The sequence below is a fragment of the Monodelphis domestica genome, chromosome 3, assembly GCF_027887165.1.
Source record: "Monodelphis domestica isolate mMonDom1 chromosome 3, mMonDom1.pri, whole genome shotgun sequence".
Lineage (NCBI taxonomy): Eukaryota > Metazoa > Chordata > Mammalia > Didelphimorphia > Didelphidae > Monodelphis > Monodelphis domestica.
The window spans coordinates 6820001-6847074 of NC_077229.1; the positions used below are offsets into that span (position 1 = coordinate 6820001).

At 44.2% G+C, this 27074-nt stretch overlaps 1 protein-coding gene across 14 annotated transcripts; it reads left to right on the plus strand.

Annotated features, from left to right (window-relative positions):
- On the plus strand, nucleotides 1–27074 carry LOC100619274 (zinc finger protein OZF-like). 14 transcript variants are annotated; one of them, XM_056820442.1, is made up of 7 exons: nucleotides 8026–8154; nucleotides 8661–8719; nucleotides 13913–13970; nucleotides 16341–16464; nucleotides 17231–17295; nucleotides 21407–21502; nucleotides 25733–27074. In XM_056820442.1, the coding sequence occupies exons 6-7, from the start codon at nucleotides 21466–21468 to the stop codon at nucleotides 26920–26922; spliced, it is 1227 nt and encodes a 408-aa protein (XP_056676420.1). In that variant the 5' UTR covers nucleotides 8026–8154; nucleotides 8661–8719; nucleotides 13913–13970; nucleotides 16341–16464; nucleotides 17231–17295; nucleotides 21407–21465; the 3' UTR covers nucleotides 26923–27074. The 14 variants fall into 14 exon arrangements, with proteins under 14 accessions (XP_056676422.1, XP_016288471.1, XP_056676423.1 ...); XM_016432985.2 differs by lacking the exons at nucleotides 8661–8719; nucleotides 13913–13970; nucleotides 17231–17295 and adding exons at nucleotides 12–582; nucleotides 2762–2920 and having other exon boundaries at nucleotides 8032–8154; XM_056820445.1 differs by lacking the exons at nucleotides 8661–8719; nucleotides 13913–13970; nucleotides 25733–27074 and adding exons at nucleotides 12–582; nucleotides 2762–2920 and having other exon boundaries at nucleotides 8032–8154; nucleotides 21407–21425.

Here is a 27074-nt window from a genome sequence, read left to right on the forward strand (position 1 = left end):
TCGGTCAGGGAGGCCCGCAGGCAGGAGACCGGGGACATTCCCTCAGCTCGCCTTCCTCGTCCTACAGGCGCTCCCCACGCGCTTGATCCCAGCACAAAGGCCGCCGGAGCCTCCCCCCATCCCCGGAGGTCGCCGCCTCCTCTTCCCAAGTATGCGAGCTCTCCCGTTACTAAACTTCTGCTACCTGGCTGGCTGGGAACTTCCGGCGGCCGGAAACGCGCCCTTCTTCGGGCCTTCATTGGTGCCCGACACCGAGGCTTCCCAGAGCCCCGCCCCCCCGAGGAGCTTCTTCCGCGCACGAGGACCGCATCGTTCAGCCCTCCTCCATTTCTCAGCCGCCCGCGCGTGGGGAGAATCTCCCTGAGGCCCCCACACTGTCTTGGGGCCCAGAAGAGCCTGGAACTCCGCACGCCTGACGCCCCGGGACCCTTTTCTTTCCTCCCGGAAGCCCCGAGACTGCAGCGAAGTGAAGGTCGTACCAGTTCCTCCTCCACCTCCTCCTCCTCCTCCTCTCCCAGAGCTCTTCTCGTCTCGCCCCTTAACCTGCAGTGGAACTTCCTCCGCCCCGCGCCTGCAGCCTCGGTAATTATGAAGTGCTGGCGGGGACTGAGGGGGAGGGGCCTGGGGGAGGGCGGGAAGCGGAGAGCTGGACCCAGTTCGAATCATCCTTTTTACGAGTCCCTCTGGGGCAGACACCTCCCACCTGTGCAGCCGAGAGCCCCCTAAAACCCCGAGCCCGGCCCCTTCCCCCAGGTACTGGGTCTTTGCAGCTGGGCGGGGCCGACTGGCCCTCGAGAAGAGCGGGACGGGCAGCGCTTGTGTGGGAGTTGCCTGCTGAGTATGATGCATCCCGGGGCTGCTCTGGTGTCTGACAGGGGTCGGCTGTGACCTCTGGATTCCTCTACAGGATCTTCTTTTCTGTGGAAACGTCCTGCCTGGAGGGGGTGTCCGGGGAGGGGTGAGGAAGTACCAGAGGCAGTTTTACTGCACTCTGTAAGGACCCAGGAGTCCTGCCTCCCAGCCTCGGCCCCGGACCCCCGAGCTCCTGCTCCCTCCCTCCTTGGGCAGCCTCAGCTTCAGTCACCCCAAGCAGGCTCTATTCAGGCTAAACCGGCAGTAATGAGCAGATAGAAGGCGGAGAGTGAAGGGGAGCTCAGGAGGGCTTCCCGGAGGAGACGAAATTGTCGTTTGGGCTGTAGGGAAGCCAGGGAGGGCAGTGGTCCCAGCTGGAGAGGAAGAGCCTGTGAGCCGCCCCTGAGGGACAGCCAGAGAAAAGATGCTCCTGGCCAGGAGATGGAGGTGCTGTTCTTGGACCCTCCCAGGAGGCTGGTGTGTCCTGGGCAGAGGGGGTGGCAGGGAGAAGGGGGATGACGCCATCAGGGCTGGGAGGGCTTAAGAGCATCATGGGGGATTTGATGCAGGGTAGGCTAGACCCAAGGAAAGTCACCTGAGGGGCTGAATGGAGGCTGGCAGGGAAGGGGAAGAGAGCCCAGGAGGCCAGCAGAGCCCCAGGAAGGCCCTGCAGTCAGGACTGAGGGAGGAGGAGTATCTTCCCCACAGGGAGGACTGCCCTCTGGCAAAGGGAGTCCCACCTCTGGGAAACCTAGGAGAGAGTGCCAGCCCTGCAGTGGGGTGGGCCTGGGTTCCAATCTGGCCTCAGACCCTTCCTGTGCTCTTAGCTGCTCACCCTTTTGTCTATGAACCCTGAACTGGCTGGAGGATCTCCCCCTGGAGGCTGGCTGGGCCCCCCTGGAGCACTAGGAAGTTCCCCCTCCCCCATGATCTTCCCCCTGCCCAAAGGGGCCTTCAGCAGGCACTTGAGGACTTCTGGGATGGGAGAGACCAGGTGGTCCTCCTGCAGCCCCTCCCCCATTTCCCCGAGAGCAGGGCTTTGGCTTTGAGCCAGTTTCTGGTCAGATTGGGCCTCCTTTGGTCTCTTGGCCACATCCAAGCCCTGTTCCTGGTTCTGGTTCTGATTCTCCCATTTTTCCTCCCCCTCCCCCCACTGACTCCTCTCCTTCACCTGCCTGATTCTCCTGGGATGGCTCAAACCGCATCCCCACCCCAGAACTCCCAGATGGCCCCTCTTTGTGGGCCTCACATTCCCTCAAACCCCCACCCCATGAGCCCTGTTCTCACCCAGGAGCTCTCTGCTGCCCCCACATTCCTCAGGCTATATCTAGGCAGTTCTGGGGGAGGTGAGGGCAGGGCTGGGTTCTGATGAATGGTGGGGGAGGGAAAGAGGGGCTGGATGCTGGGGAAAGGGAGTTCCATCCTGCCCAGGGTGGTGGTAGTAGCCCAGGGGGAATCCCCAACCCTGGGGTGGAGTATAGGAGGAGAGAGGAGCCATTCCAGGGGTATAAGGATTCCTGACCCAGGTGTCCTGTTTCCCAGCTCCTGCTTAGAGATTCTTCTGTATTGCCCTCAGACCCAGCCCTCTGTGAGGATCCCTGAACTCTGCCTTCTTCCCCTGGGGCTGCCCAGGAGCCAAAGCCCTTTCCTGGCCCCTTCATTTGGTCCCCTGGCCCTTGGGCTTATTGCATCTCTTAAGGAGACCCCAGCACCCTGTCATCCTGTTTCTCCAGGATCAGCCACCCCCAGGAACACTTGAGTCTTTCCAGGGTCTCTGCCCTCCGTTACACTTATAATAGATGAAGGAGACGGGAACAAAGGGATGGAGACAGAGAGACTGTGTGTGTGTGAGAGAGAGATGATCAGAGATGAGTTAGACACCGTTTGGTTCTCCTCCCTCTCACTAAAGGTCTCAAGACGGGTATCCCTGAGGTGATGTTTGAGCAAGGATGGACAGAGACCATTGCCCAAACAAGAGTCTTCAGTGACTTGAGAAACCAACTTTTCCCCAGGCCTTTGCTGTAACCTGGGACCCAAGAAAACCTCCTCTCTGTACATGATCCTGAAGGTAAAGGCTGAATGGCTTCTACTCTGGATTTCCTTGACCAGCTTTCCCAGTTCCCTCTCTCCTTTTCTCCTTCTTTCTTATCCTCTAGAAGACAACTTTGATCTAACTGTAATTTACTCAGAAAGGGGTGCTTTATTATGTTAGTGAACAAGGGAGGGTTAGGAAGGAAGGATTAGGAAACCTTAAGAGACACCCCAGCAGTTTGTGCCTTCTCTGCTCAGCTGAGCCAAACGGCTAGGGCTTCTGTGGGTTTTTCCTCCTTCTCCCTAAACTATCTATTAGACTACACTACACCAGGTCACTAGTGTCCTCCTTGGGTAGGCACAGGTTGGGACAGGTCTTTGGGGTGACTCCACGAGGTTTCAGGTCAAGCCCCTCAGCAGCTGATGATGGTGTCTCTGCCCCTTTGGTAGGTGCTCCAATGATTTGAGTAATCATTCTATTTATTCAGGGCAAGGGGAAATTGAGGCAAATCTCAGGTATCTCAGTTTTGAGTCCTGAGCCCAGGTGCTCCCTTCCCATCTCCCTCAGTGTCCAGAGTGCAAAAGACCCCCTCCTTAGTTCTCTTTCCCACGTGCCTCCTTGTTGCTTCCAAGTGTCACTCCTGTCCCTGCTTCCAACATTCTAAGTGGTCCCTCTTTGTTCCAGTTCCTTTCCTAGACCTCCTTGCTAGGAGCTCTGTTGGATCATGTGACTTCCTGGCCCCTCTCTTGGCTCTCCTTCCCCATGCTTGCCTGTTCCGCCTTCTGGCAGAGCCCTTAAGCCCCTTCCTCGAAAGAGGGTTTTGGGTTCCCATTCTTAGCCCTGGAGGTTCTGCCTGGGCCCATTCTATGTGGGATCCCAAAGCCCTGCTGCCTCTTTGGGGTTTGGGAGGATGAGGGAAAGGAGGGTGCAGAAGAGGAGGAACAGAGTGCTCATCTGCCCCTTCAGACTGTCTTCTCTTCCCAAGCTACCCCTTCCCCTCTGCTGGTAGTGTAAAGATTAAAATTTAGGGGAGGCTGAGGAGACTGAAGCAAGTAGAAATTAGTTTCTCTCTGCAAGGAGCATTATATTTTTAGAGGTTTATTAAAGGTTAAAGATTAAAGAAAATACAGAATAAGAAAGAACACGTGCCTAGGCCAGAGGCCTAGACAAGACCTCACCTACATTATGGAAAGAGCCACGTCTGCTCCAAAACAGAACTCCAAAAGAGAGCTCAAAAGCCTTTGCAATCAGGTTAAATACCTTCTTGATCTCGGCCCATGTGAGAATTCAAAGCATTCTGAGGAAGTGGAGCAAGGACTTCTGGGGATTGAAGTCCAGAGTTCGAGTCTATTGTTACATATCCTCATTTGATCATTTGAAAAAAATATTTTTTTCCCAAAGGATCATGAAAACATAATTAATTTCAATATTACAATAATTTGAGGATAAGAGAAAAAAAAGAATAAAACCAATAATTACTGGACACATTGACAGAAAGCCAGTTAGGGGGCAGTCCCCTTTGGCATGAAAGTATACATACAAATAAATGTTCAATCAACTACACCCAAAGTTCAATTTTTGTGCAGCTTGTGATCTGGAGGCTTCTTCATGGTGGCTTCTCCAACAGTTCAGTTCTGGATTCAGAGAGGTAGCATCTTCTTTACCTAAAATTCTTCTCAAAAGGAATTTAAACTTTGCAATTTAAATAATGATTTTTTTACATTCCCCCCGTTAAGAGGGTGATTGAAAAAAAAAGGATCACTTAGGGATACATGGCTGAGGTATGAGGTATATGAATGAACTGGCAAGAGATATTAAAAAGATATCAGAAAAATCCAAAAAAAGAAAGATTTCTGGATGAAAATATAGACTATCAAAGTCTTATGTGTAAAATTCCAAGTAAAAAGAAAATAAATCTATAACAAGTCCTTGAATCAGGGCCCAATTAAAATGATCTAAGCAATGATGCATTTACCCAGTCAGTGGCCAGGACTACAGAAAGTTACCACACTATGAAAGGCAGAAAAAGGGACCAGATTATGAACCAAGGTTTCCGGGATACTCGTCTGTAAGTATTTTCAGAGTGAGTGTGGACACAAGGAAAGCCTATGTCTAACAATGATAAACACAGTAACCTCGAGTCTTCACACTAGGTTCAAGACCTTTGTATTGGCCTAGAAGTGCATCAATACATCCTGGATTGGCTTTTCTTTGGCTCTGTGAAATGGCTCTTGTGTGTTTATCTTGTCCTGGAATCAGACAGAATCATTAAGCAAAGTCCCATAATTTATTTAAATAATTAGTGGCATCGTTTTTATAGTCACAAGCCTTTTAGGGCATGCATTAGCAAATGTATCTTAAACTTGTAGTACTGAAAAATCAAAAGGTTAAAGAAAATCTTAATGCTGGTGACATGTGCTTCAAATATAAAAGGAGAAAAAAATAAAAAAAACAAATAGCATATTGCACATGGAAGAAAAATATAATAAAAGTCTTTAAAAAATTCAAAAATATAGCTTATAATCATTGACACACTGTGTCAGCTAAGAAAATATAGAATGCAAGGCTTTCTCACCAAAAATGAGATCCATTTCCTCTTAATATTTGGCCATGCTCTACTGTGAGTAGAAGGCAAATGAATTGAACACTATTACAAATATGTAGTTTCAATATCCCCAAAATTCTCAATAGCCCAATTAATTACAATAGCAAACATACACAATATCATATTTCACACAAGTTGCTGCATGGCATTTTAAAAAACCTATGAATTGATGGACATTTGTCACACTTTTTTTTTAACAATCGTAGCAATCTTTCAACCTTGGTAATAAACATATTTTTCAACAAAGTAAAACTCATCTTGGGTTAAGAACATAATCAAGAAATCTATATATCATTCTGGTGGAAGTAAAATAGTGAGGTGAAGAGTATAAATAAAAGGATGCTCCTTTTTTGGAGGCTTTTTAGGGATACAAATGCACTGAGATTAACTGCCCAATTTCCATTCACATATTTAGAAATGTGGGAAGGTTGGGGGTTATAAAATGTATTTTACTTAAGCTAGAATTGGCCTTACCTTGTGGTAGGGGCAGGCAAAATGACCAGAGATTGTTAAAAATTTTCAAAAATCATATTTTAAAAACCCTTAAAATCATTTGAGATATTTAGCATATTAAATCTTCCAACGGTTGTTATACAGTTATAACCAGTTCTGCCTCTATGTGATAATTTACAAAGTCAAAATAGAAAGGCTGTTTTTTTTTTCATATATGGGCTTAATTACAATAATATTTGTTCAGCACAGTTATAAGGGGAAAACAACAGAATTTCAAAACTCGGTGCATTCAAAATAAATTCAATTTACCTTCAGTGTAACAGAATAATATTGAATCCAGTAATATATGAACTTAAAATCACAAAGTTAAACCTTAGAAATACAGAGACTTGTATAAACCATTGGAGTCTCAAATGCCTTAGAATATATAACCTCCAGTCTTTAAAGTTCCTTGGGGTTTTTTTGTTTGTTTGTTTTTAATTATCCATTTAAATGTCTATTGTCCGAAGGCAGAGTGGTAAGGGCTAAGCAATGGGGGATACTTCCCACAGCTGGGAAGTATCTGAGGCCAGATTTTAACAGCCAGGGTGGTCAGGTGAGCTGCAGTCTGCGAAAAGGTCTAGATCGGGGCTGAATGCCTGCAGGCAGAAGTGGCTGAGCCGTGTGGGGGAGCTATCTAATGGCTGGAATGAACAGCAGCTACATTATGGAAAGAGCCACGTCTGCTCCAAAATGGAACTCCAAAAGACAGCTCAAAAGCCTTTGCAATCAGGTTAAATACCCACTTGAGAATTCAAAGTATTCTAGGGAAGTGGAGCAAGGACTTCTGGGAATTGAAGTCCAGAGTTTGAGTCTAGTTTTACAGTAGCAGGCTCTCCCCTGAAGCCAAGCCTGGCCCTTGGTGATTCCTGTAGCATCTCACTCCCTGTAGATCCCTGTGGGGCAGCCTAGGATCTGGGAAGAGCAGGGAAAACCTCTGCTCCTCAGGGTCCCTTCTCCCCATCTCAGGGTGCAAAAGCCCAGGGCCTGGCCCCAGGAGGGATGGGGCTGAGCTAGATCCAAGCCAGGATGGAGATCAGGGCAGCTTTCTTCTCAAATTCCACCAAGAGCAATTGGCCCAGAGAATGAGCCCAAAGGCAGTGAAGAAGATAGGCTTTTTTTTTCCACACGAGGTGAAAGGGGAGGGAGTGCCTTGGAGTGGTGTTCCAGGTCAGCTCCAGCTGCTCAGAAGGGTTGAGCCGTCAGATGTTTCCTAGGCCAAGGGAGGCCTGTTGGGAAGAGCTTTGTCTGGAGCTCTAATTGGGGAGCCAGAAAGCTGGGAGGAATGGGGGGCAGGGAAGAAAGGGAGACTCCAGACCCTGAGTGAGGTGATCTAAAAAGTGATTTTTTTATTCCCTTTTTAATTTAACTGGGAACCTGGAGGTCCACCTACCATAGAGATGTGTATGGACTAACCACCTCACAGTTACAGGAAGTAGAAACTATAGATATAGGAAGGAGGAACCATAGAGACAGGAAGTTAGGTTGGAACGGGGACCAGCATCAGTTGGTCATTCTGTCAGTTGCTGACAGCAGTTAGTTGCTGAAATATAAAGACGGGTCTCAGCTTACTGAGAGGGCATTTTGACTTTAGCCTTTAAAGGGTTTGGGGATTTGGGTTTTTAGATTGTTTTTCTTTTGTGAACTTTTTGAAAGGTGGCTGGGCTTCATTGACAGACCTAATTGGGGTTGGATTAACTACTGATTGAGTTGGTTTTAATTGGGCTGGAATTTTGTGAGCTGATTGGTATTACTGGTAGTTCAAGGAAGTTATAGGTAGAGTCAGTTTAGGTAGTTTTTGGAAAACTAGTATAAAAATTGGGATATTTCTTTCTCTACCTCTTATGTTTCTCTCCTTTACTATATTCATTTTACTATATTCTTTTTCGATCTGTACTTTAATTTAACTAAATTGTTAATTGTTAAAAGCTGCTAGAAGTTTTCTCTGACTTAAAGGGATAATATTAATTTACAACTTGATTCTCATTAAAACTTAATGATTAAAAGCTGCTCTCTTATTTTGTCAAAATTCCTAATTTAACCATTATAGAGTCAAGGCTGGCAAAAGATGGAGGAGCTCCACCTGATGGATTCACTGAGGCTACTTTGCTGCTTCTACAGAGAGCCTGGAGTCTCATGGATGGCCTTTGAGAGGGACAGACTCACAGCCCAGGTCAGTCCAGCTCCAGATGGGAACCCCATCAGGCAATGAGGCCCTTCCCTGGCTCTGACACAAGATGGGCTGGGAAGCTGCTCCCTCCTAACTACTGGGCCATTTAGGTCCTCACATCCTAGGCAGGAGGAACAGCAGTTCTTGGCTCTCATCTTGGCTTTGGGAGTGATTCCTTGGCCCTTGGGTATCTCAGACCCAAGAGCTGACCCCATGGGAACTGGCTCCCATATCAGATTTCTCCCCATCACAAATGAGCGCCAAGTACAACCATTGACTCTTTCTTCTTCCCTGTCTAGGGATTGTATCCTTGCTCTCTCTGCTTGCCTGGCGACACTCACACCCTCTTCCTCTGCCTTTTTTCACCTGTTCTCTCTTGAGTCTGGTCTGGAGCAGAGCCAGAGGGTGTCCCCTGGTCTTTGCCATCCTCAGGTTCCGACTTTGTTCCCTGGTGTTGCTCACTAGCTTCTGCCTCAAGTCCTCGAGTCTTCCTCTCTTCCATTTCTTAGCCCAAGTCAGCCAAGGTGGAGGAAGACCCTGGTTGTGCCTGGTACTGCTCAGCACAAAGGTAGGCACTGACTAAGGAGACCTCTCAGTAGCCATGTCCAAACAAACTCTGGGTACAATGGAGGGAGGCCTTGTGTGAGGGAAGACTCTAAGGGGAGATCATTGGTTCCCAAGGGGAAGATTCAGCTGGGACTCGAAGGAAGCTCCAAGGCCAGAGACAGGAGAGAGAATATTCCTTGTAGAGAAACAGACAGCCTTCTGCTGTTGGGGGGAATGTTGCAAAGTCGGGATATTAATGCACTGATGGTAGAGTTGTAAATTAATCCAACCATTCTGGAAGGCAATTGGGAACTACACCTAAAGGGCACTAAAAGACTGTCTGCCCGTTCATCCAGCTATAGCATTGCTGGGTTTGGACCCCAAAGAGATAATAAGAAAAAAGACATGTACAAGAATATTCATAGCTGCACTCTTTGTGGTGGCCAAAAATTGGAAAATGAGGGGATGCGCTTCAATTGGGGAATGATTGAACAAATTGTGGTATATGTTGGTGATGGAATACTATTGTGCTCAAAGGAATAATAAAGTGGAGGAATTCCATGTGATCTAGAACAACTTCCAGGAAGTGATGCAGAGCTAAAGGAGCAGAACCAGGAGAACATTGTACACAGCGACCAATACACAGTGGCACAATCGAATGTAATGGACTTCTCCAATAGTGTCAATGCAGTGATCCTGAACAACTTGGAGGGATCTATGAGAAAAAACACTGTCCTCATTCAGAGGAAAAATTGTGGGAGTAGAAATACAGAAGATAAACAACTGCTTGAATACATGGGTCGAGGGCATATGGCTGGGGATGTAGACACTAAATGAATATCTTAATGCAAACACCAACAACATGGACATGGGTCCTGATCAAGGACACATGTAATACACAGTGAAATTGCGTGTCAGCTACAGGAAGGGTGGGGGATGGGGAGGGATGGAAATAATATGATTCTTGTAACCAAGGAATAATGTTCTAAATCGACTAAGTAAATAAATTAAAAAACAAAACAAAACATGTGCCATCGGTCAAGACTCATTTCCCTATTAACATTTGCACTAGGGTGATCTTTTAGAGTCTACATCCCCAATCATATCCCCACTGACCCATGTCATCAAGCGGTTGTTTTTCTTCTATGTTTCTTTTCCCACAGTTCTTCCTCTGGATGTGAATAGTGTTCTTTCTCGTAAGTCCCTCCGAATAGTTCTGGATCATTGCATTGCTACTAGTAAAGAAGTCCATTACATCTGATTGTGCCACAATGTATCCATCTCTGTACAATGTTCTCCTGGTTCTGCTCCTTTCACTCTGCATCACTTCCTGGAGGTCATTCCAGATCACATGGAATTCCTCCACTTTATTTTTCCTTTGAGCATAATAGAATTCCTTCACCAGCTTATACCACAATTTGTTCAGCCATTCCCAATTGGAGGGCATCCCCTCATTTTCCAAATTTTTGCCATCTCAAACTGCCTTGCTATGAATATTCTTGTACAAGTCTGCAAGTGTTCTTGAACAGAGGTGTTTGTGTCTATGCCAGCAGGTGGGTACATTCCTTCTCTCTTCAGTAGACTTCCACACTGATCTAGTCCTTCCGTTGTTGGACAAGCTGGAGAGAAAGGGGCAAGTTTCTGGAAAGCCTGGGAGTTTTCTTTGGAAATAAGGTTAGGGAGGTGTTAAGGTGAATTTTGGGGTTGAGACTGAATATATATTATTTAGTGGTCTCCAGGGATTTAAATTCTAAATCCCAATGAAATACTCAAGTGAGAATGGAATTTTGTGGTGGTTTATTTACAATAGAAGGAAGTAAAGATGTACTCGGGCCTGGCCTGAGCCAGAGGGAGTTCACAGGCCTCTCAGCCAAGGGGCATTCCCAGGAAGATAAATCTAGCTCAGCTTCCAGCTAGGAGGCTGGTGCCTTCAGAAGGGTCAAGGGAAAGGGGAGTCAGCCTTATCACTTAACCACGTGGCTGCCGAAGGGAAGCAGTTTCAGGATCCATGTTTCCAGTTCCCCCAGTAAGCTCCACCTCCAAAGTCCACCAAACCTGACAAAGATCCCCTCATAGGAAGTGACACAAAATATAATGGCAGTTCTTTACATCACTTCCTGTGACTAACATGTACCAATGGTGGCTTAAAGTTGGCTTAGGACAGCCCAGGGGGTCAGTCAGTTGTTTCTGATTTGTCACCTGCTAGCACACACACAGGTCACAGACCGTCCTCCCTCACACTTAATCCTTATGTGGGGGTGTATACATTCCTGGTTGCTAAAATTCTAAAGACTAAGCAGGGTGGAGTAAATCTAAAATTGACAGAGGTCCTGAGGGAGACATCCTGCTCTTCTCATAAAGGCATCCAGCTCAATGGTAAAGAAAGGCATACAGACAGAATGGAGTGCTTTCTGTTCCTCTAAAAATCTACTTTTAGCAATCTGTGTAATAACCCTCTGGGGTAAATGTTCTTATTCTCATCATTTCAGTTGAAGAAACTGAGGTAAACAGAGGTTAAGGTTCTGTGCAGAAGTTTTTCTCTTTTAAGGAATCAAACATTTCCCTTTTTTTGGGTAATTGTCTCTATCTGGAATTCAGCTAAGCTTTTTTGTCCTTGAACTGCAAGGTAAAACATCACTGAGGCACCCTCTCATGCCACTTGACAGGAGGTATTTTCTTATTCTGTTCCATTGCTTTATCTCCTTACTTACCAGTACCCCAGGTTTAGGATGACTGCTGACCTGTGATCTGGTCTGAGCTCTGGCAGTGCTGTTTCCCAGTTATCCTGTCTTCTTTTCATCATTTTCTTTGATATGGTTGATCTTTTGTTTTTCCCAAATGAATTTTGTTATGATTTTATCCAGCCCTGTCAGATATCCTCTTCCTCATGGCATGTGGGGTGAAATTACATTTTTCTCTTCTGGATTACATTTTGCATTTGAAACTATACAAATTCTGTTCAATCTGAAGCAGCTTCTGTGAGGTTTCATTAGAGAAATTTGTGTGGACTAAAGTGTGGAGTTCCCCCTCTCTGAAGAGAGATGTTGAGGCTGATCTGGCTGCTGTTTCCAGAAAATCTCTATTCTCAGTGTTCCCATAAAGCATGATGTCAGCATTTCCTGTAGGGTGTGTGAAGAAGCTGGGAGAAACCTACCATGTGCCATCTACTGAGCTGATTCCCTCTTGGGAAGGAAGGGAGGGTTTGGGAAGGTGAGGGGTGAATTGTGGAAACATTATCTTGTGATTCACTGCTGGAGTTGGCTCGAGTCCCTTCTATTCAGGAGTGTGCTTTGTCCAAATTCTGTCTGGTGAGGAAAGTTTATTCAATTAGGATAATTGGAAGAAATCCAAGTTACAGTATTTGAACCTCTTCCTGCCTGACTTGGACTGTACCTGCTGTTTAGAGACCCTCAGCTAAGGTCAGAGTTTACGTTGACCCAGAAGCACAGTCAGATTCTGAGACTGATGGAAGGAGTTTTCTCATTGTATATCTCAGGCATTCAGTGGGTCTTACCTGCAAACTGGGTCCATATTGATCAATCACTTATTGCTTCTTTGTTCTTTTGATTGCTTACAGATTTTGGGAAGGAAAGGAATGGGACCGCTTTTCAGGGAACTTCCTCTGTCCCTCTTCCCCATCCTGATTTGGCAAGTCCCTAATCTTTCCTCTAGTTAGAAAGCAGATGACCCAAGATTGCATTGTTTCCTTTGCATTCATTGGTTTTATTTAATTCATCTCTTTTAAGGTAGATAAGTCTCTTTTCCCCCTGATTTTGAGGTCTAGCTTTAAGCCTAGGAAAGAGACTGGTCCTTATTGGTTGGGCAGTTGGCATACATTGCTTTAATAAATTCATGTGCTCAAAGAGCAGAGCTTTGATTCCTCAGGCATTTCATCTTTCACTTGTCACAGTTAACCTCTTTATTTTCTTCTACATTTGCCTAGAAATCTAATCCTTGGGTCAAAGCTATCCTTGTCTTCCAAGTGCCACACTGGACTAACCCTCACCCTAATCTCCACCCCGACTACAAGTTGTATCCTCCCGCATTCCCCCCAGGATAAGTAGATTGCAGGCAACAAGTCTCTCTGGCATCAGTGTGAGGCCTCATCTCTCTTTATCCTTGAGAACATTCATCAGTGGAATCCCCTTCCATGTCATGTTACAGCCTCCATCCTTTTTCCATCTATTCAGCTTTTGCCTTCTCACCTCCTTCCCTATCTGCTCTATCTTTCTGAGATGATAGAGACTTCCTCCTCAGTCTTTCTTCTCTCAGCCCTATCTGCATCCTTTGTTGCTTTTGGCTCACTCTCTCGTCCTTGATATTCTCTTCTCTCTAAGAGTTTTAGGAAATGGCTTTCTCTGCTGGTTTAGCTCCTACCTCTGATCTGTGATTCTCTGTCTTTTCTGCTGCTCCTCCTCTAGATCTTGTAACAGTGGGATTAGGTTGAGGGAGTTCTTCTAGCCTTGTCTTTGGCTCTCTAATATTCTCCCTCTGGACTTCTTTACTTGGTGATCTCATCAGCTACCAGGGATGCAAGCACCATCTCTGCTGAGTCTCAAATCTATATTTTCTGGCGTAATCTCTGTGCTTACCTAGTCTTTTATCTCATATTTTCTTACAGGGATTTCATATTAGGTGACCAGTATGCATGTTGAGCTCAGTGTGTCCCAAATACATTGTTCTCTCTCACCTAGACAGAACCCCCACCTTCTTGATAGCTGTATTCTTCTTGTCTCTTGGGCTCAAAACCAAGGCGCCCCCCTTGACTCCTTACTGTCCCTTGCCCACATATCTAACATGGTGCCAGGACCTATTCGTTTCTGTAGCATTTCTCCAAATTGATGCCTTCTGTCCTGTGTCACTGCCATCCTCCTGGTGGAGCCCCATATCACCCTTTTCCTGGACTATTGAGACAACCTGCTGCTGGATCTGTCTCCCACAAGGCTCTTCCCACTCCAACGCCTCCTCCATTTACCCACCAGAGTGATTTTCCTACAGCTCAGTTCCGATCATGTCACTCCCCTCCTCCATAAACCCCAGTGACTCCCTATTCCCTCCAGGATCAAATACAAAACATTCTGTTTGGTGTTCTAAGTCCCCTTTCTTGTCTTCTTATTCATTATTCCTCAGTCTGTATTCTTAGATCTAGGGAACCTGGTCTCCTGGCTTTCTTCACCTACAGACTTTTTAAAAAATCCTTTACTTTCTATCTTAGAATTGATGGTAAGCATCTGTTGTGAGGCAGAAGATGGCTAAGAGGAAGGCAAGCGGAGGTAAGTGGCTTACTGAGGGTCACATAGGTAGGAAGTGTTATTGGTCATATTTGAACCCAGGACCTTCTATCTCTATTTCTAGTTCTCTATTTACAAAGTCTCCAAATTGGAAAAGGTTTTTTGCTTTTTTTTTTACCCCTTACCTTTCATCTCAGGGTCAGTTCTAAGATAGATAAGTGATAAGGACTAGGCAGTCAGAGTTAAGTGACTTATCCAGGATCACACATCTAGGAAGTGACTGAGGTCACATTTGAACCCAGATCTTCCTAACCCCAGATCTGGCACTCTATCCATTGTGTGATCTGGCTGTGTCTAGTTCCAGGCATTTTCCATGGCCCTACCTGATGTCTGTAGTATTTTCCCTCCACATTTGAAATCACTGACCCCTTTAAACTTCCTGTAAGTCCGAAATAAAGGCTAAAAACTTTCTACAGTAAACTTTCCCTCATCCTTCTTAGAGCGCCTTCATTCTTTCCATTCCTCCCTATTTCTCCTAGACAGAGCTTGCTTTGTGTATATGTCTCTGTATTGTCTCCCTCCACCACTGGACTGTGAGCTCCTGTAGGGCAAGGACTGTCTTTTGCCTCTTGGGGAATCCCCAGAAGGGCAGAACAGGTGTTGAATGTAGAGGGAATGGAAATGAAAGTTTTTGATCTTTGAGAAGTCCTTTGTGTATCCCCATATTCTCTGTATCTGCCTCCTCTTCTCCCCTGTGGTCCTTCAATCCAACACAACAAGCATGCTTCTGGAGCAGATGGGACACCACAAGATTCTTCCCATGATCCCTTCAGTCTTCACTTTCACTTTTAGCCTTGCTGGGTTTCCTCCTTCCTCCCTTTCTCCTTGTCTATAGTTTTTCAAAGAAGCCTCTTTCTGCTCTCTCTGATGTGCTTCTGCTACTACTATTGTCTTCATTTATTCAGGCCTCCTGCATTTCTGCTGTTTGGGTTGTTCAAGAAGCAAATGATCTCTTCCCTTTGGGGTCTTTTCCTAAAAATACTGCAGACTCCTCTTCATTGGGAAGCTCCTATTTGCACGTGTTGGTAGTGAAATTTAACCAGTGGGTAAACTGTGGCAGCTCTCCAAGGAAGTCAAGCAGGGGGATGCTGCCTGTCAATAAAAGGGGTCAGAGACTTTCCTCTGTTAATGCTCCAAACCCCAAGCAGAAGGATAGATCTCATTGATAGGTTTGGGGGAGCACAGAACAAAGAACAGTCAGGGTAAGTTATGTCTATCATAGGATCGAGGGTCACCAGTAGTTATTGAGCTAGAATAATCAAAGACACTGTGACTGACTGGAATAATCAGTAAACAAGCAATACCCCAGCCCTTCCACTCTCCTCAAACTAAGAAAAAATTCTTGTGTAGGTCCAGTGCAAGGTCAGGGCCCTAATTTTGGGCAGCAAACCAGAGATCTCTGAGAAGGGTGGGGGTTGTAGAAAGACTAAAGCTGCCTCCCTGGGGCTCATCTGAATCTTCCAAGGCCAGTGAATGTTTTGAAATGAGGCTAAAACAGTGATGAAAGGCCCAAGAGCTGGATTCTGTACTTCCCCTATTACAGCCTGGCTGAATGTGTAGCTGAGTCAGGAGGCAGAGAAGCAGGAGTCAGGCAGTTCCTGGACAAAAGCAGTTACTGGTAAATAGGATCAGCAAGTAAATAATCAGAGATAATCTCAGCCTCCTCAGAGAATTGGTCACCTGGGCTGTGTCCTGAGTCCCGGAGCTCTCTGCAACACATTCTCTTCTTTCTCATGCCTCCCAGAGTTATAAATAAACATTCATCTGGGGGTTCATTACCAGAATGATGAGCATTTATTAGTAGAGAGAAAGAGAGAGAGGTCTCAACCTTTCTAGATCTCCTCATTTCAGCTTGCTCAGGCTGGGCTTGCCAGAGATCATAAAAGCTCAGAGAGAACCCCCCAGCCCAGACAGCTAGTTAGTTCTGGGGAAGGTATAAAAGCCCCCTCTCCTTCCATCTCCCACTTTTTACCTTCAGCCCAGCTACCCCCTCCGTGGCTTGGGCTCTGGCACGTTGGTGATTCTCAGACACAGCAACAGACACATTACTGACTCCTATATCTCACAGGGCCCTTGGGATCCAGGCTGCACTGGAGGTCCCCTAGAGATTTCCTTTCACACACTAGAAACTCCTTGCCTTCCTTCCAGAGCATCCAAGAGCTGCTTTTCTCAAGCCTCCATTGGGCTCTTAAAAGACTCAGCTTCTAGGGCTGGTTCTGAGACCAACAAAGAGCGATACCTTTCAGCCCCTCCTTTCTCTGTGGGTCATTTTCCTCCTTTAACTGAACAGAGGTGGGCTTTTGTTTGTCATTTGGCTCTCAGCCCTCTGTACTATACCTTGGCCTGCTCTAGGTGTTGACCTTCAAAGATGTGGCTGTGGAGTTCACGAGGGAGGAGTGGCGCCTCTTGTCCCCTCCCCAGAAGGAGCTATACAAGGAAGTGATGCTGGAGAATGCTGGGAACCTGCTCTCTGTGGGTAAGAAGCCCTCTCTCTGCCACCCAAGTCTGCCATCTAAGGGAGTATCACTCTCAGCAACAGGCAGGGTTGGGAGCAGTTTTCAGTCAGGAGGAATGGTCGAGGATTGGTATGCCAAGTCCCAGAACCAGGGCCCTCCTTTTGCCTGGTTCTCCTGTAAAAGACCTTTGCATTGTGTAATGGGACCTTGGGGTCCCCTTTGGTGCTCCTGAAGTCTAAGATCAAATGCGTGTTGGAGAATCTCAGACGTGGAAGTAATATCAGCTGATTCCGTCTCACCTCTCCCTGGCACGGAATTGTTTCTGCTAAACCCCATTAGGAAAACTATTCAGGAGGGTTTTCCTCCCACCCTCTTCCCGTCTAGGGTGGATCTACTATTGGGGATCGTTTTCTCTGTAACCAGCATAAACTCATAGCTCATAGCTCCTAGATGTCCCCAAGAAAGATGGTTTGTCATTAGTCTTCTTTCCTATTGCCATAAGCCTCCAGCAGAACCTATAAGGAAGGGAGTAAAGGGATTAAGCATTTATAATGACCTTCTCCTGGCCCAGGGCTCTGCTGAGTTTTTCTGTTGTTATGGCACTTTTTTCTCACCTCCATCTTCCTAATTCAGTGACACAATTATCCCCATTTATTTTAGATTCGATCAAGTGGCTTGTTCTGAGTCACCCACATAAGAGCTGTTTGTCAAAATGTAAACTGAAGCCTTCCTGCCACTAATCCCAGGTCCTTGCCTTCTGCCCTTCTTGCTGCCTCTTATTTCCAGATAATGGAACACTATGGACTGAGTCCAGCCTTCTCTGAAGAAAATGCACAGAACCTAACATTAAGGTTCCAGATTAGTTCCCTGAATTTCTCTCTTCTCTTCTCACCACCCTATATGCTGTGAAGACTCTTCCTCCAGGAGGCTCCATAAACTGCAGGCCCTGCTTGCCCTCATCTATCATTGTCAAGATGAATGGACTGGCTCAGAGACAGCCTTTGACCTAACAGGGATTGTGGAATTCCCCAGGGGAGCAGGCAGGGTGATAGGAGAAAAGCTGATCCCTCAAGGTGTTAATATTAAAATTAGTTTCTCTGCTAAAAGTATTATATTTTATGAGGTTTATTAGAGCTTAAGAAATAAAGAAAATGTAAAATAAGAAAGCACGGGCCTAGGTGCGCCAAAAGGCCCATTCAATTACTTTACATCTTGAGAGATGCCTGTGCTTGAAAGGGGAAGCAGGGAGCGAGAGTAGGCGGAGAGCCCCTTTAAATAATAATTTGTGATCTTGCACTCAGGTGAGATTCAGGGAAATTATAGGGCAATCTGGGAAGTTCCAAGGACTTCTGGGGATTGATGTCTGGGGTTCACATCTCCATTTTTACATTATCCGTTTGATCGTTATTGGGAAAAGTTTCCCCAAAAAGGGTCACGAAAACATAATTGACTTAAAGATTACAATAATTTGATGATGAGAGGAAAAAAGAACAAAACCCATAATTGCTAGAAGTATTGACAAAAAGCCAGTTAGGGGGAAGTCCCCTTTGGCATGAAAGTATACATACAAATAAATGTTCAATCAATCACACCCAAAGTTCATTCTTGATCTTCTCATGCAGCTTGTGGTCTGGAGGCATCTTCATGATGTCTTCTCCAAACAGTTCAGTTTCTGGATTCAGAGAGATATCATGTTTCTTAACCTAAAATTCTTCCCAAAAGGAATTTAAACTTTGCAATTTAAAAAATAATAATATTTCTACATTTCCCCGTGAAGAGGGTAATTGAAAAACACAGGATCACTTAGGGATGCATGGCTGAGGTATGAGGTATATGAATCTATTGGCAAGAGAAATTAAAAAGACATCAGAAAAATCCAAATTAATAAAGGTAATTTCTGTATGAAAATATAGACTATCAAAGTCTTATGAATAAAAATTCTAAGTAAAGGAAAAGTAATTCTATAATAGGTCCTTGAATCAAGGCCCAATTACAATGATCTAAGCAATGATGCATTTACCCAGTCAGTAGCCAAGACAACAGAAAGTTTGCCACACTATGAAGGACAGAAAAGGGACTAGATTATAGGAGCCAAGTTTGGGATACTCGTATGTAAGTATTTTCAGAGTGAATGTGGATACAAGGAAGGCATATGTATTAACATATGTTAAGTGGCGCAACCTTGAGTCTTCACACTAGGTTCAAATCCTTTGTATTGGCTTGGAAATGCATCTTTGGCCCTGTGTAATGGCTCTTTTATATATCTTGTCCTGGAATCAGAATCATTAAGCAAAGTCCCACAATTTTTTTAAACAATTAGTGGCATCATTTTTACAGCCTGAAGCTTTGGGGGCATGCATTAGCAAATGTATTTTAAACTTATATTACTGCAAAATCAAAAGGTTAAAAGAAGATCTTAATGCTGGTTGACATGTGCTTCAAATATAAAAAGGATAGGAAAAAAATAAAAAACTAAAATAGTATATTGCACATGCAAGAAAAATATAATAAGAGCTTTAAAAATTAAAATGTAGCTTATAATCATTGGCACACTGTGTCCACCAAGAAAATATAGAATACAAGGCTTTCTCAGCAAAAATGAGATCCATTTCCTCCTCATATCTGGCCATGATCCTCTGTGAGTACAAGCAAATGAATTTCACAAGGTAACAGTTGAATCAGTATCCCCAAAATTCTCAATAGTCCAGTTAATTACAATAACAAACAAACCCACTGTCTTATTTTACATAAATTGCTATATGGCTTTTTTAAAAGCCTATGAACTGATGGATATTTGTCACAATTTTTACAAACATAGCAAATCTTTCAACCTTGGTAAACATTTTTAAACAAAGTAAAACTTATTTTGGTTCTAGAACATCATCAAGAAATCTAGATATTGCAAAAAATGTGTCAGAGGAGTCTAGGAAAAACCCAAACCTCTGTAAAGTGAGCTGAAGAGTATAAATAAGAGATGCTCCCCTTTTTGGGGGGGTGGGGGAGGCTTCTAGGGGTAGTATATGCCTTGGGCTTAACTTCCCAACTTCCATTCTCATTCTTATAAATGCGGGAGTTGGGGTTTATAATTGTATTTTACTTCGGCTACCAAAATAGGCCTAACCTCTCGTGTTTGGGGCAGGCAAAATGACCAGTGATTGTTAGGAAAAATTCTAAAAAAAATCATGTGTAAAGAATCCTTAAAATCACTTTGAGATATTTAGCTCATTAAATTTTCCAAAGGTTGTTATAAGAACTTTCTGATGGAGTCCATCTATCCTCTATGTGACAATTTACAAAGTCAAAAATAGAAAAGCTGTTTTTATATGGGCTTATTCAATCATGTTTGTTCATTATGGTTATAGGGGAAAAGCAACAGAATTTAACGGTAGTTAAAACCCAGTACATTAAAATGATTCAGTGTCACAGAATAGTATTGAATACAGTAATATATGAACCTAAAATCACAAAGTTAACCTTAAAAACAGTCAGCAAAAGGCAATAGAATGCAGAGATTTTTATAAAACACTGGAGTCTGAAATGCCTTAAAAATATAAAGTTCCTTAGCTTTTTCATCCATTTAGATGACTATTGTCAGAAGATTGGTAAGGGATAGGCAATGGGGGTTAAATGATCTGTCCAGGGCCACACCGCCAGGAAGTGTGTGAGGCCAGATTTCACCTAAGAACCTCCCATCTCTAGGCCTGGCTCTCAATTCACTGAGCCACTGAACTGCCTTCCCATAGTAAGGGTAGATTTTAGGAATCTCAAATTTAGCTAAAGAGTTGCAGGGAGCTGAATTTTTCCCCTGGCACTCAGGTGAAGTAAATAAAAGGATCAATGTAGTCAAAAGATATCCTTTTAAAGTAGCCATGCTTGTTTCTCCCTCCCCGTGATCCCTGCCCCCAGTCCATGTGGAGGCTAATTGTAGCCTATGGAAAAAACACCCCCGTTTTTTCCCAGCTGGTAGAAATGAGTCTTGGGCCTGGGGCGATGAGCAATGTGCTCTGAGGCCAGAGTTGCTGGGCTAGGTGAGTGAGAGATAGGCCAGGAGTCGAGGTGGGCAGCCAGAGCAGGAGCTGTCTGAATCAAACAGGTCAGGATTGCAGGCAGGCAGAAGTAGGCAGCAGGAGCCAAGCAGAGCTGGGCCAAGGGCTGGGACTAGGTGAGCGATATTGAATCAAGAAAGTCCGAAATGGATTGCTGCAGGTAGGAGCTGATCAAGATGGTTTTCTAAAAAAGCATCTTAGAGAAACGTGGTTTAGAAATCATTATCTAGGCTAAAAATTTTGAAAAGTTCTCATCCAATCTAGTGGTTGCCATAACTGTTTAGAGTAAAATTAGTTTCTCTGCTAAAAGTATTATATTTTATGAGGTTTATTAAAGATTAAGAAATAAAGAAAATACAAAATAAGAAAGCACATGCCTAGAAGGGCCGAAAGGCCTATTCAATTTTCACTTACTCTACATCTTGAGTGTGCTTGGAAGCGGAAGCAGGGAGCGAGAATAGGCGGAGAGCCCCTTTAAATAATAATTTGTGATCTTGCACTCAGGTGAGATTCAGGGAGATTATAGGGCAATCTGGGAAGTTCCAAGGCCTTCTGGGAATTGAAGTCCAGGTTCAAATCTCTATTTTTACAAAGGTCCTTGTGTCTGAGGCTTTAGACTAACCCAGAATAATGACCCTCAGACCGAGTTTGGGAGTTTAGGAGGTTCTGCCAAAATGGACTAGCACAGGATGGGGGAGCAAGGCTGTTGATCATTTGAGGTCCCCCCAGAAGAGTAACAGGAACATCCTATGCTGGGATCCTGCATTATAGACACTAATGGGTGAGGTCAGACTCCTTTGGGAACCCCATGGACAGAGTTTCTGAGTGGAGTCACTGGATTCCCCAAACTCTCCCTAAAGAGAATTCAGTGACAAGATTCTCTGTCCGCCTCCTTGACTCACTCTCCCTTGCTCAGGGCTTCCAGCACCGTCAGAAGACATTCTATCTTATTTGGAGCAGAGGGAAGCCCCATGGATGCTGGAGCAAGAAGACTTGAGGAGCTTCTGCCCAGGTGAGGGAGGGAAAAAAAGGTGTGGGAGAGTCAGGGTAACGAGAGGCTTCTAGGTGCAGTGAACATTGGATATGGCTCTCCCCTGATTGTAACACTGAAGAGAATTAGCTCTTCCTTGATTGTGAAGATTAAATTGTAATCCCTTGACTATTTTTAGATTTTAATCCCCAAAAATGTAAGCACAGTACTCAAAATAGAATATGGACCCATTTTGGATTTTATCCACAAAAAGGTATATACACCCATTTCATACATTGAGTGGGAGGTCTGTGACACATGTGTGAAAAAGCCGGCAGTCCTGGAGTGGAGCATCATTTGTGATTGGTAGATGTAAAAATTTAGGTGAAGTGATGCAAGAGAAAAAGGTCTTTAAAAGTGGAAACAGACACACATAAACACACTTGTAGTAAAGAGACACTTGGAGTGGAACCTCCTGTAAGAAGTAGTTTTACTGGAGTTGACGCTGGTAAAGAATCTGCTGGTTGAATTGACACATGGTGAGTGTAAAGGCTGACTTTAGTAATTCATTTTTGGGATTTAGTAATTAAATCCCTGGTGATCAATTAAATATATTCAATCCAATCATGAATTTAACAATCTGGCTGACAAAGTCAGTTGTGATGAAATACCCTCAATCTTCTTAACTTTCCTAAACTTGTCCTTTACTGTTGTGGCTATCCCTAAGTCAACTTTTAATAGCCTATTTGGAATCTACAAAAATCAGTTAAAGAAGTAAGTTTGCTGTTTCCAGTTCACCCTTGCCCTAAAGAACAGTCTACCTAATTACGTGACCCTCGCTGGCAATACAAACTGACTGGAATGTTTTTAAATACCTGTGAGAAAAACCTGGAAAAAGGAACCCTACTAGAGAGTGACTGTATTAAAAGTTTTAGCCTTGTCCAACTCTGTCTTTACACCCAGAAGAGTTAATTGGATTAAAACTTTTAAAAGGACTGTACCCAAACACCTAAAAAAATGTGGTTAGAGCCAGTATACAGCCAAATTAACAAGTGGCTTCTCAGTAAAATAACCAAAATTGGATAAACATTGTTCTTTGTCTGTTTCATAATCCCAGAGAATGTATGGCAATGGCTGTGCTCCGAACTGTTCCTGGATGTAATTGTAATTGTTATCGGTACAGTGTTGTATCTTTTTTTCTCTAGGAGACATGGAAAGTACCATAAATATTCTAAAAAATCAAATAAGAGATTCAGGTCGTCCTCCCCTTCTAAAGTACATTTCCTGTTCAAACTGACCATTTGTTCCTTCTACTACTCAACAAACTGCAGAACTAAAAGCTCAGCTTGAGTATAACTCAAGTCACCTGGAAATTATGGAGGAGAGTTTGGGGGAAATCATGGTTTTTATGAAAAATATTGAAATAAACTTAAAACCACCCCAAAATAGGAGTGACTTATCTCCCCATACTTCCTCATTATCAGAATCTCTGTCCCACCCTGCTCTACACAATATGACTCCTAGTTCTCAAACTATCCAACACATTACTCCTCCCACCCATGCCTCCTGCCCCTCCCCCCTGCCCTAACCCCTCCTTTTCCATGCTGTCTGCTCTACCCCCTCTTCCCTACCCCTCCCCATTCCTCGTCCCCAAATTCTCTGCCTCTTCCCTCCCCAGTCCCTACCCCTTTTTCTTCCCCACCCTGCCCAATTCATTTCCCTTACTGCTCCTACCTCTCATCCTTTTGGCACTCGGGGCCCACAACCTCTCCCTCTTAGCTTGCCCACCTAGGCCCTTCCGGTTATCTACCCCATTGAAAATGGAGCGAGGAGCTCTAAGTAAAGGGTAAATATTTGGGTTGAGACTGAATATAATTTTAGTTGGTCGCCAGGGATTTAATTTCTAAATCCCAATGAAGCACTCAACTCAGAATGGAATTTTATGGTGACTTATTTAAAATGGGAGGAAGAAATTAAGGATGAGAGTCAATTTACACTGCTCTAGCACAGGCTGAGCCAGGCAGGAGTTCAAGGCCTTGGCCAAGGGGGGGGCCACCCCAGAGAGCCAAGGGAAAGGGAGTCAGTTTTATAATTCACCACATGACAGTCTCAAGGAAGCCATCTGAGGAGCTCCTCCAGTCTGGAGTTCCAGGGTCAACTGGTGCCCAAGCAGTCCCCATAGGAAGTGACGCGAACTCCAAAGGCAGTTCTCTACATCACTTACTGCGTCTTACATGTGCCAATAGTGGCTCAAGCTTGGCTTAGGATAGCCCAGGGGATAGTCAGTTGTTTCTGATTTGTCACTTGCTAGCACATGACAGTGTAGTGTGGGTGTATACTTTCCTGGGTGATAAAATGGAGAAAATCTAAAATTCACAAAGCCCAGAGACAGAAATATAGGAAAAGATTCTCAGTTTGCCTCTTCTAGTATGGTTTTTGTCATCAGTCATCTTGTCAGTGAGATATTTTATGTTTCTATTTTGTCAGTCTTTTGACTTTGATTTATTCATTCTTCCTGTTTTGTGAGATCATTTGCTTTCAGTTGCCCCATTCTGGTCTTTAAGAACTGGTTTTCTGCTATAATCTTTTGATTTTCCTTTTGGATGTGGCCTATTCTGCTTTTCATGATTTCTAGTTGCTTAATTTTGGTCTTCAATTGAGAGTTCCTGTTTTTTAAATATTATTTTCTTTTTGAACTGTTTCTCATAAGCTCTGATTTAAATTCTTCAAGAGTTTGAGGAGAATTTCCATTTGGGGAGGGGGTGCGGAGGTTGTATGCATTTACTTGTTTGTCATCTTCTGTTTTCTCTGTGGTTTGGATTTTTTTTTCTCTATAAAATTTATCCAGGGTCAATGCCTTCTTGTTCTTCTTGGTTTTTGGAAATTGTATTTCCTTGGAATTTCTTGCTATCACTATACTGGTTTTTCCCTCACTTTCCAGTCAGAAGTCTGAGTTAGGATGGCAGACTCTGTGTATGGAGCTAGGGAACATGATTTTTGGCTGAGGCCACCTCTTGAGTCTCCAAGACTTTTTCTGTGTGACACCTTTCTCTGTGCTATCTCTGCACCCAAGGTCCTCATTATTAACCTGTGGGATCTCAAGTCTAGCTGCTCTCAGGGGTAGGTCCCTGGAGGTCTTAGCTGCCAAGGATCTAGAGGTGTCCCTTGCTAGCTTGCTGATTGTAGTACACTGGCTCTGATTATGTGGCTACGTAGGTGGGTGTGGCAGGGTTGATCAGCTCTCATTTTGGTTGAAGTGATTTCACCCCCTTATAGTGTGGAAATGGCCAAATCCCATGTACCTTCAATGCTGTACCCTACTGTGGCATCCCTTCGTTCATATGAATTTGTTTTGGGGGACTTTTGAGGTAGTCTATATGGGTAGGTTTGAAGATTGGATTTAGCTCTCCCCTGATTGTAACAATGAAGTTACTTAGCTCTTCTTTCATTGTGAAGATTAAATTGTAATCCCTGTTCTATTTGTTGATTTAACCCCCAGAAATGTAAGCATAGTACTTGAAGTTGAGTGAGAAGATCTGTCCATGTTGGATGTGCTCACCAAGGGGGTAAATCTCCCACTTAATCATGAGATTGGAGATCTGTGACCCATGTGTGTAATAGTAGGTAACATATTAGAATGGAATAATTGCCTTCTGGGCAGTCCAAAGAGCAGAGCATCTGATGTGATTGGTAGATATAAAATTTAGGGGAGGTGACAGAAGAGAAAACAATCCTTAAAAAGAGGATCATGGAAGGGATTGAGGAGATCTGTGACTTAGAGTTGGACTGCAGGATCAGTCTCTTGAGCTTGGATTCTAGAGGAGATCTCGGACTCAGACTTGGACTGGAGGAACTGGACCCCTGGAGGAACTCCTGCACAGTCACAGTTAGTGAGTGAAAGGCTGACTTAGTGAGCCTGCCTTTCTGGAGGCATAAAGCCTCCAGGAAAGGCCCCTTATCATGGGACTATTTTTCCCTTGGCTGGGGCTTAGAATTTCTAACTGGTATCAGAGGTCAGAGGAAGCCAGATATATATATATATATATATCTCCCTCTCTCTCTCTCTCTCTCTCCTCCCCGCTCTCCCTCTCTCTCTTCCTTGATGTCTTCCCCCTATTGTAAATAGACTACCATAAATTCCATTTACTGACTACCTATATATTCAGAGTCAAATCACAATTAAATTTAACATAGGTCATGAAGAGAGAAAGAATACTGCTTCTACACTGCAACCATGTTAACCTGGAAGTTCCTTCTGTTTGTTTCTTTTAGGAGAGATCATACCTGAAATGAAGGTGAATCCAACAGAGGTGAGCCCTCCTGTGGAAGAAATGGACCTACAAAGATTCATGAGTGTTAGTCCCAATAACTTTGCTTCCAGAGAATTCTGTGTTGCTTCTCAACATTCATCTTGTATTGAACATCAAAGAATGCACACTGAAGAACAATCTAGTGAAAGTAATCAGTATGGAAAGAATTTTATGCACCGGGCCAGTCTTGCTCAACATCACAGTATTCACACTGGGGAGAAACCTTATGAATGCAAGCTATGTGGAAAGTCATTCAGTCGTAGCTCCTATCTTGTTAAACATCAAAGAAGGCACACTGGGGAGAAACCTTACGAATGTAAGCAATGTGGAAAGACATTCAGTCAGAGCTCCAGTCTTGCTGAACATCAGAGAAGGCACACTGGGGAGAAACCTTATGAATGTAAGCAGTGTGGAAAGACATTCAGTCAGAAGTCCAATCTTGCTTACCATCAGAGAAGGCACACTGGGGAAAAACCTTATGAATGTAAGCAGTGTGGAAAGACATTCATTAAGAGCTCCTGTCTTGCTGTACATCAGAGAATACACACTGGTGAGAAACCTTATGAATGTAAGCAGTGTGGGAAAACATTTTATCAGAGCTCCAGTCTTGCTTTACATCAGAGAAGGCACACAGGGGAGAAACCTTATGAATGTAAGCAGTGTGGAAAAACATTCATTCAGAAATCTTTGCTTGCTTACCATCAGAGAAGACACACTGGGGAGAAACCTTATGAATGCAAGCAGTGTGGAAAGACATTCAGTCAGAGATTCAGTCTTGCTTACCATCAGAGAATACACACTGGGGAGAAACCTTATGAATGTAAGCAGTGTGGAAAGACATTCATTAAGAGCTCCTATCTTGCTAAACATCAGAGAGTACACACTGGGGAGCGACCTTATGAATGTAAGCAGTGTGGAAAAACATTCAAACAGAGCTCCAGTCTTGCTGAACATCAGAGAAGGCACACTGGGGAGAAACCTTATGCATGTAAGCAGTGTGGAAAGATATTCAGTCGTATCTATAGTCTTGCTGTACATCAGAGAATACACACTGGGGAGAAACCTTACAAATGCAAGCAATGCGGAAAGTCATTCAGTAGAAGCTCCAATCTTTCTCGACACCAGATTATTCACACTAGGGAGAAACTATGAATGTAAGAAATGCAGAAAGATGTTCACATTGCAGCTCCAGTCTTGCTATTGTGTGAAGGAAATTCCCCTTTCTCCCTTTCTGGGGCAGCAGTAATCAAAAGATAACAAATGATGTCAATTTCAAGTATGAAATAAAATTATTGGCATTCCGA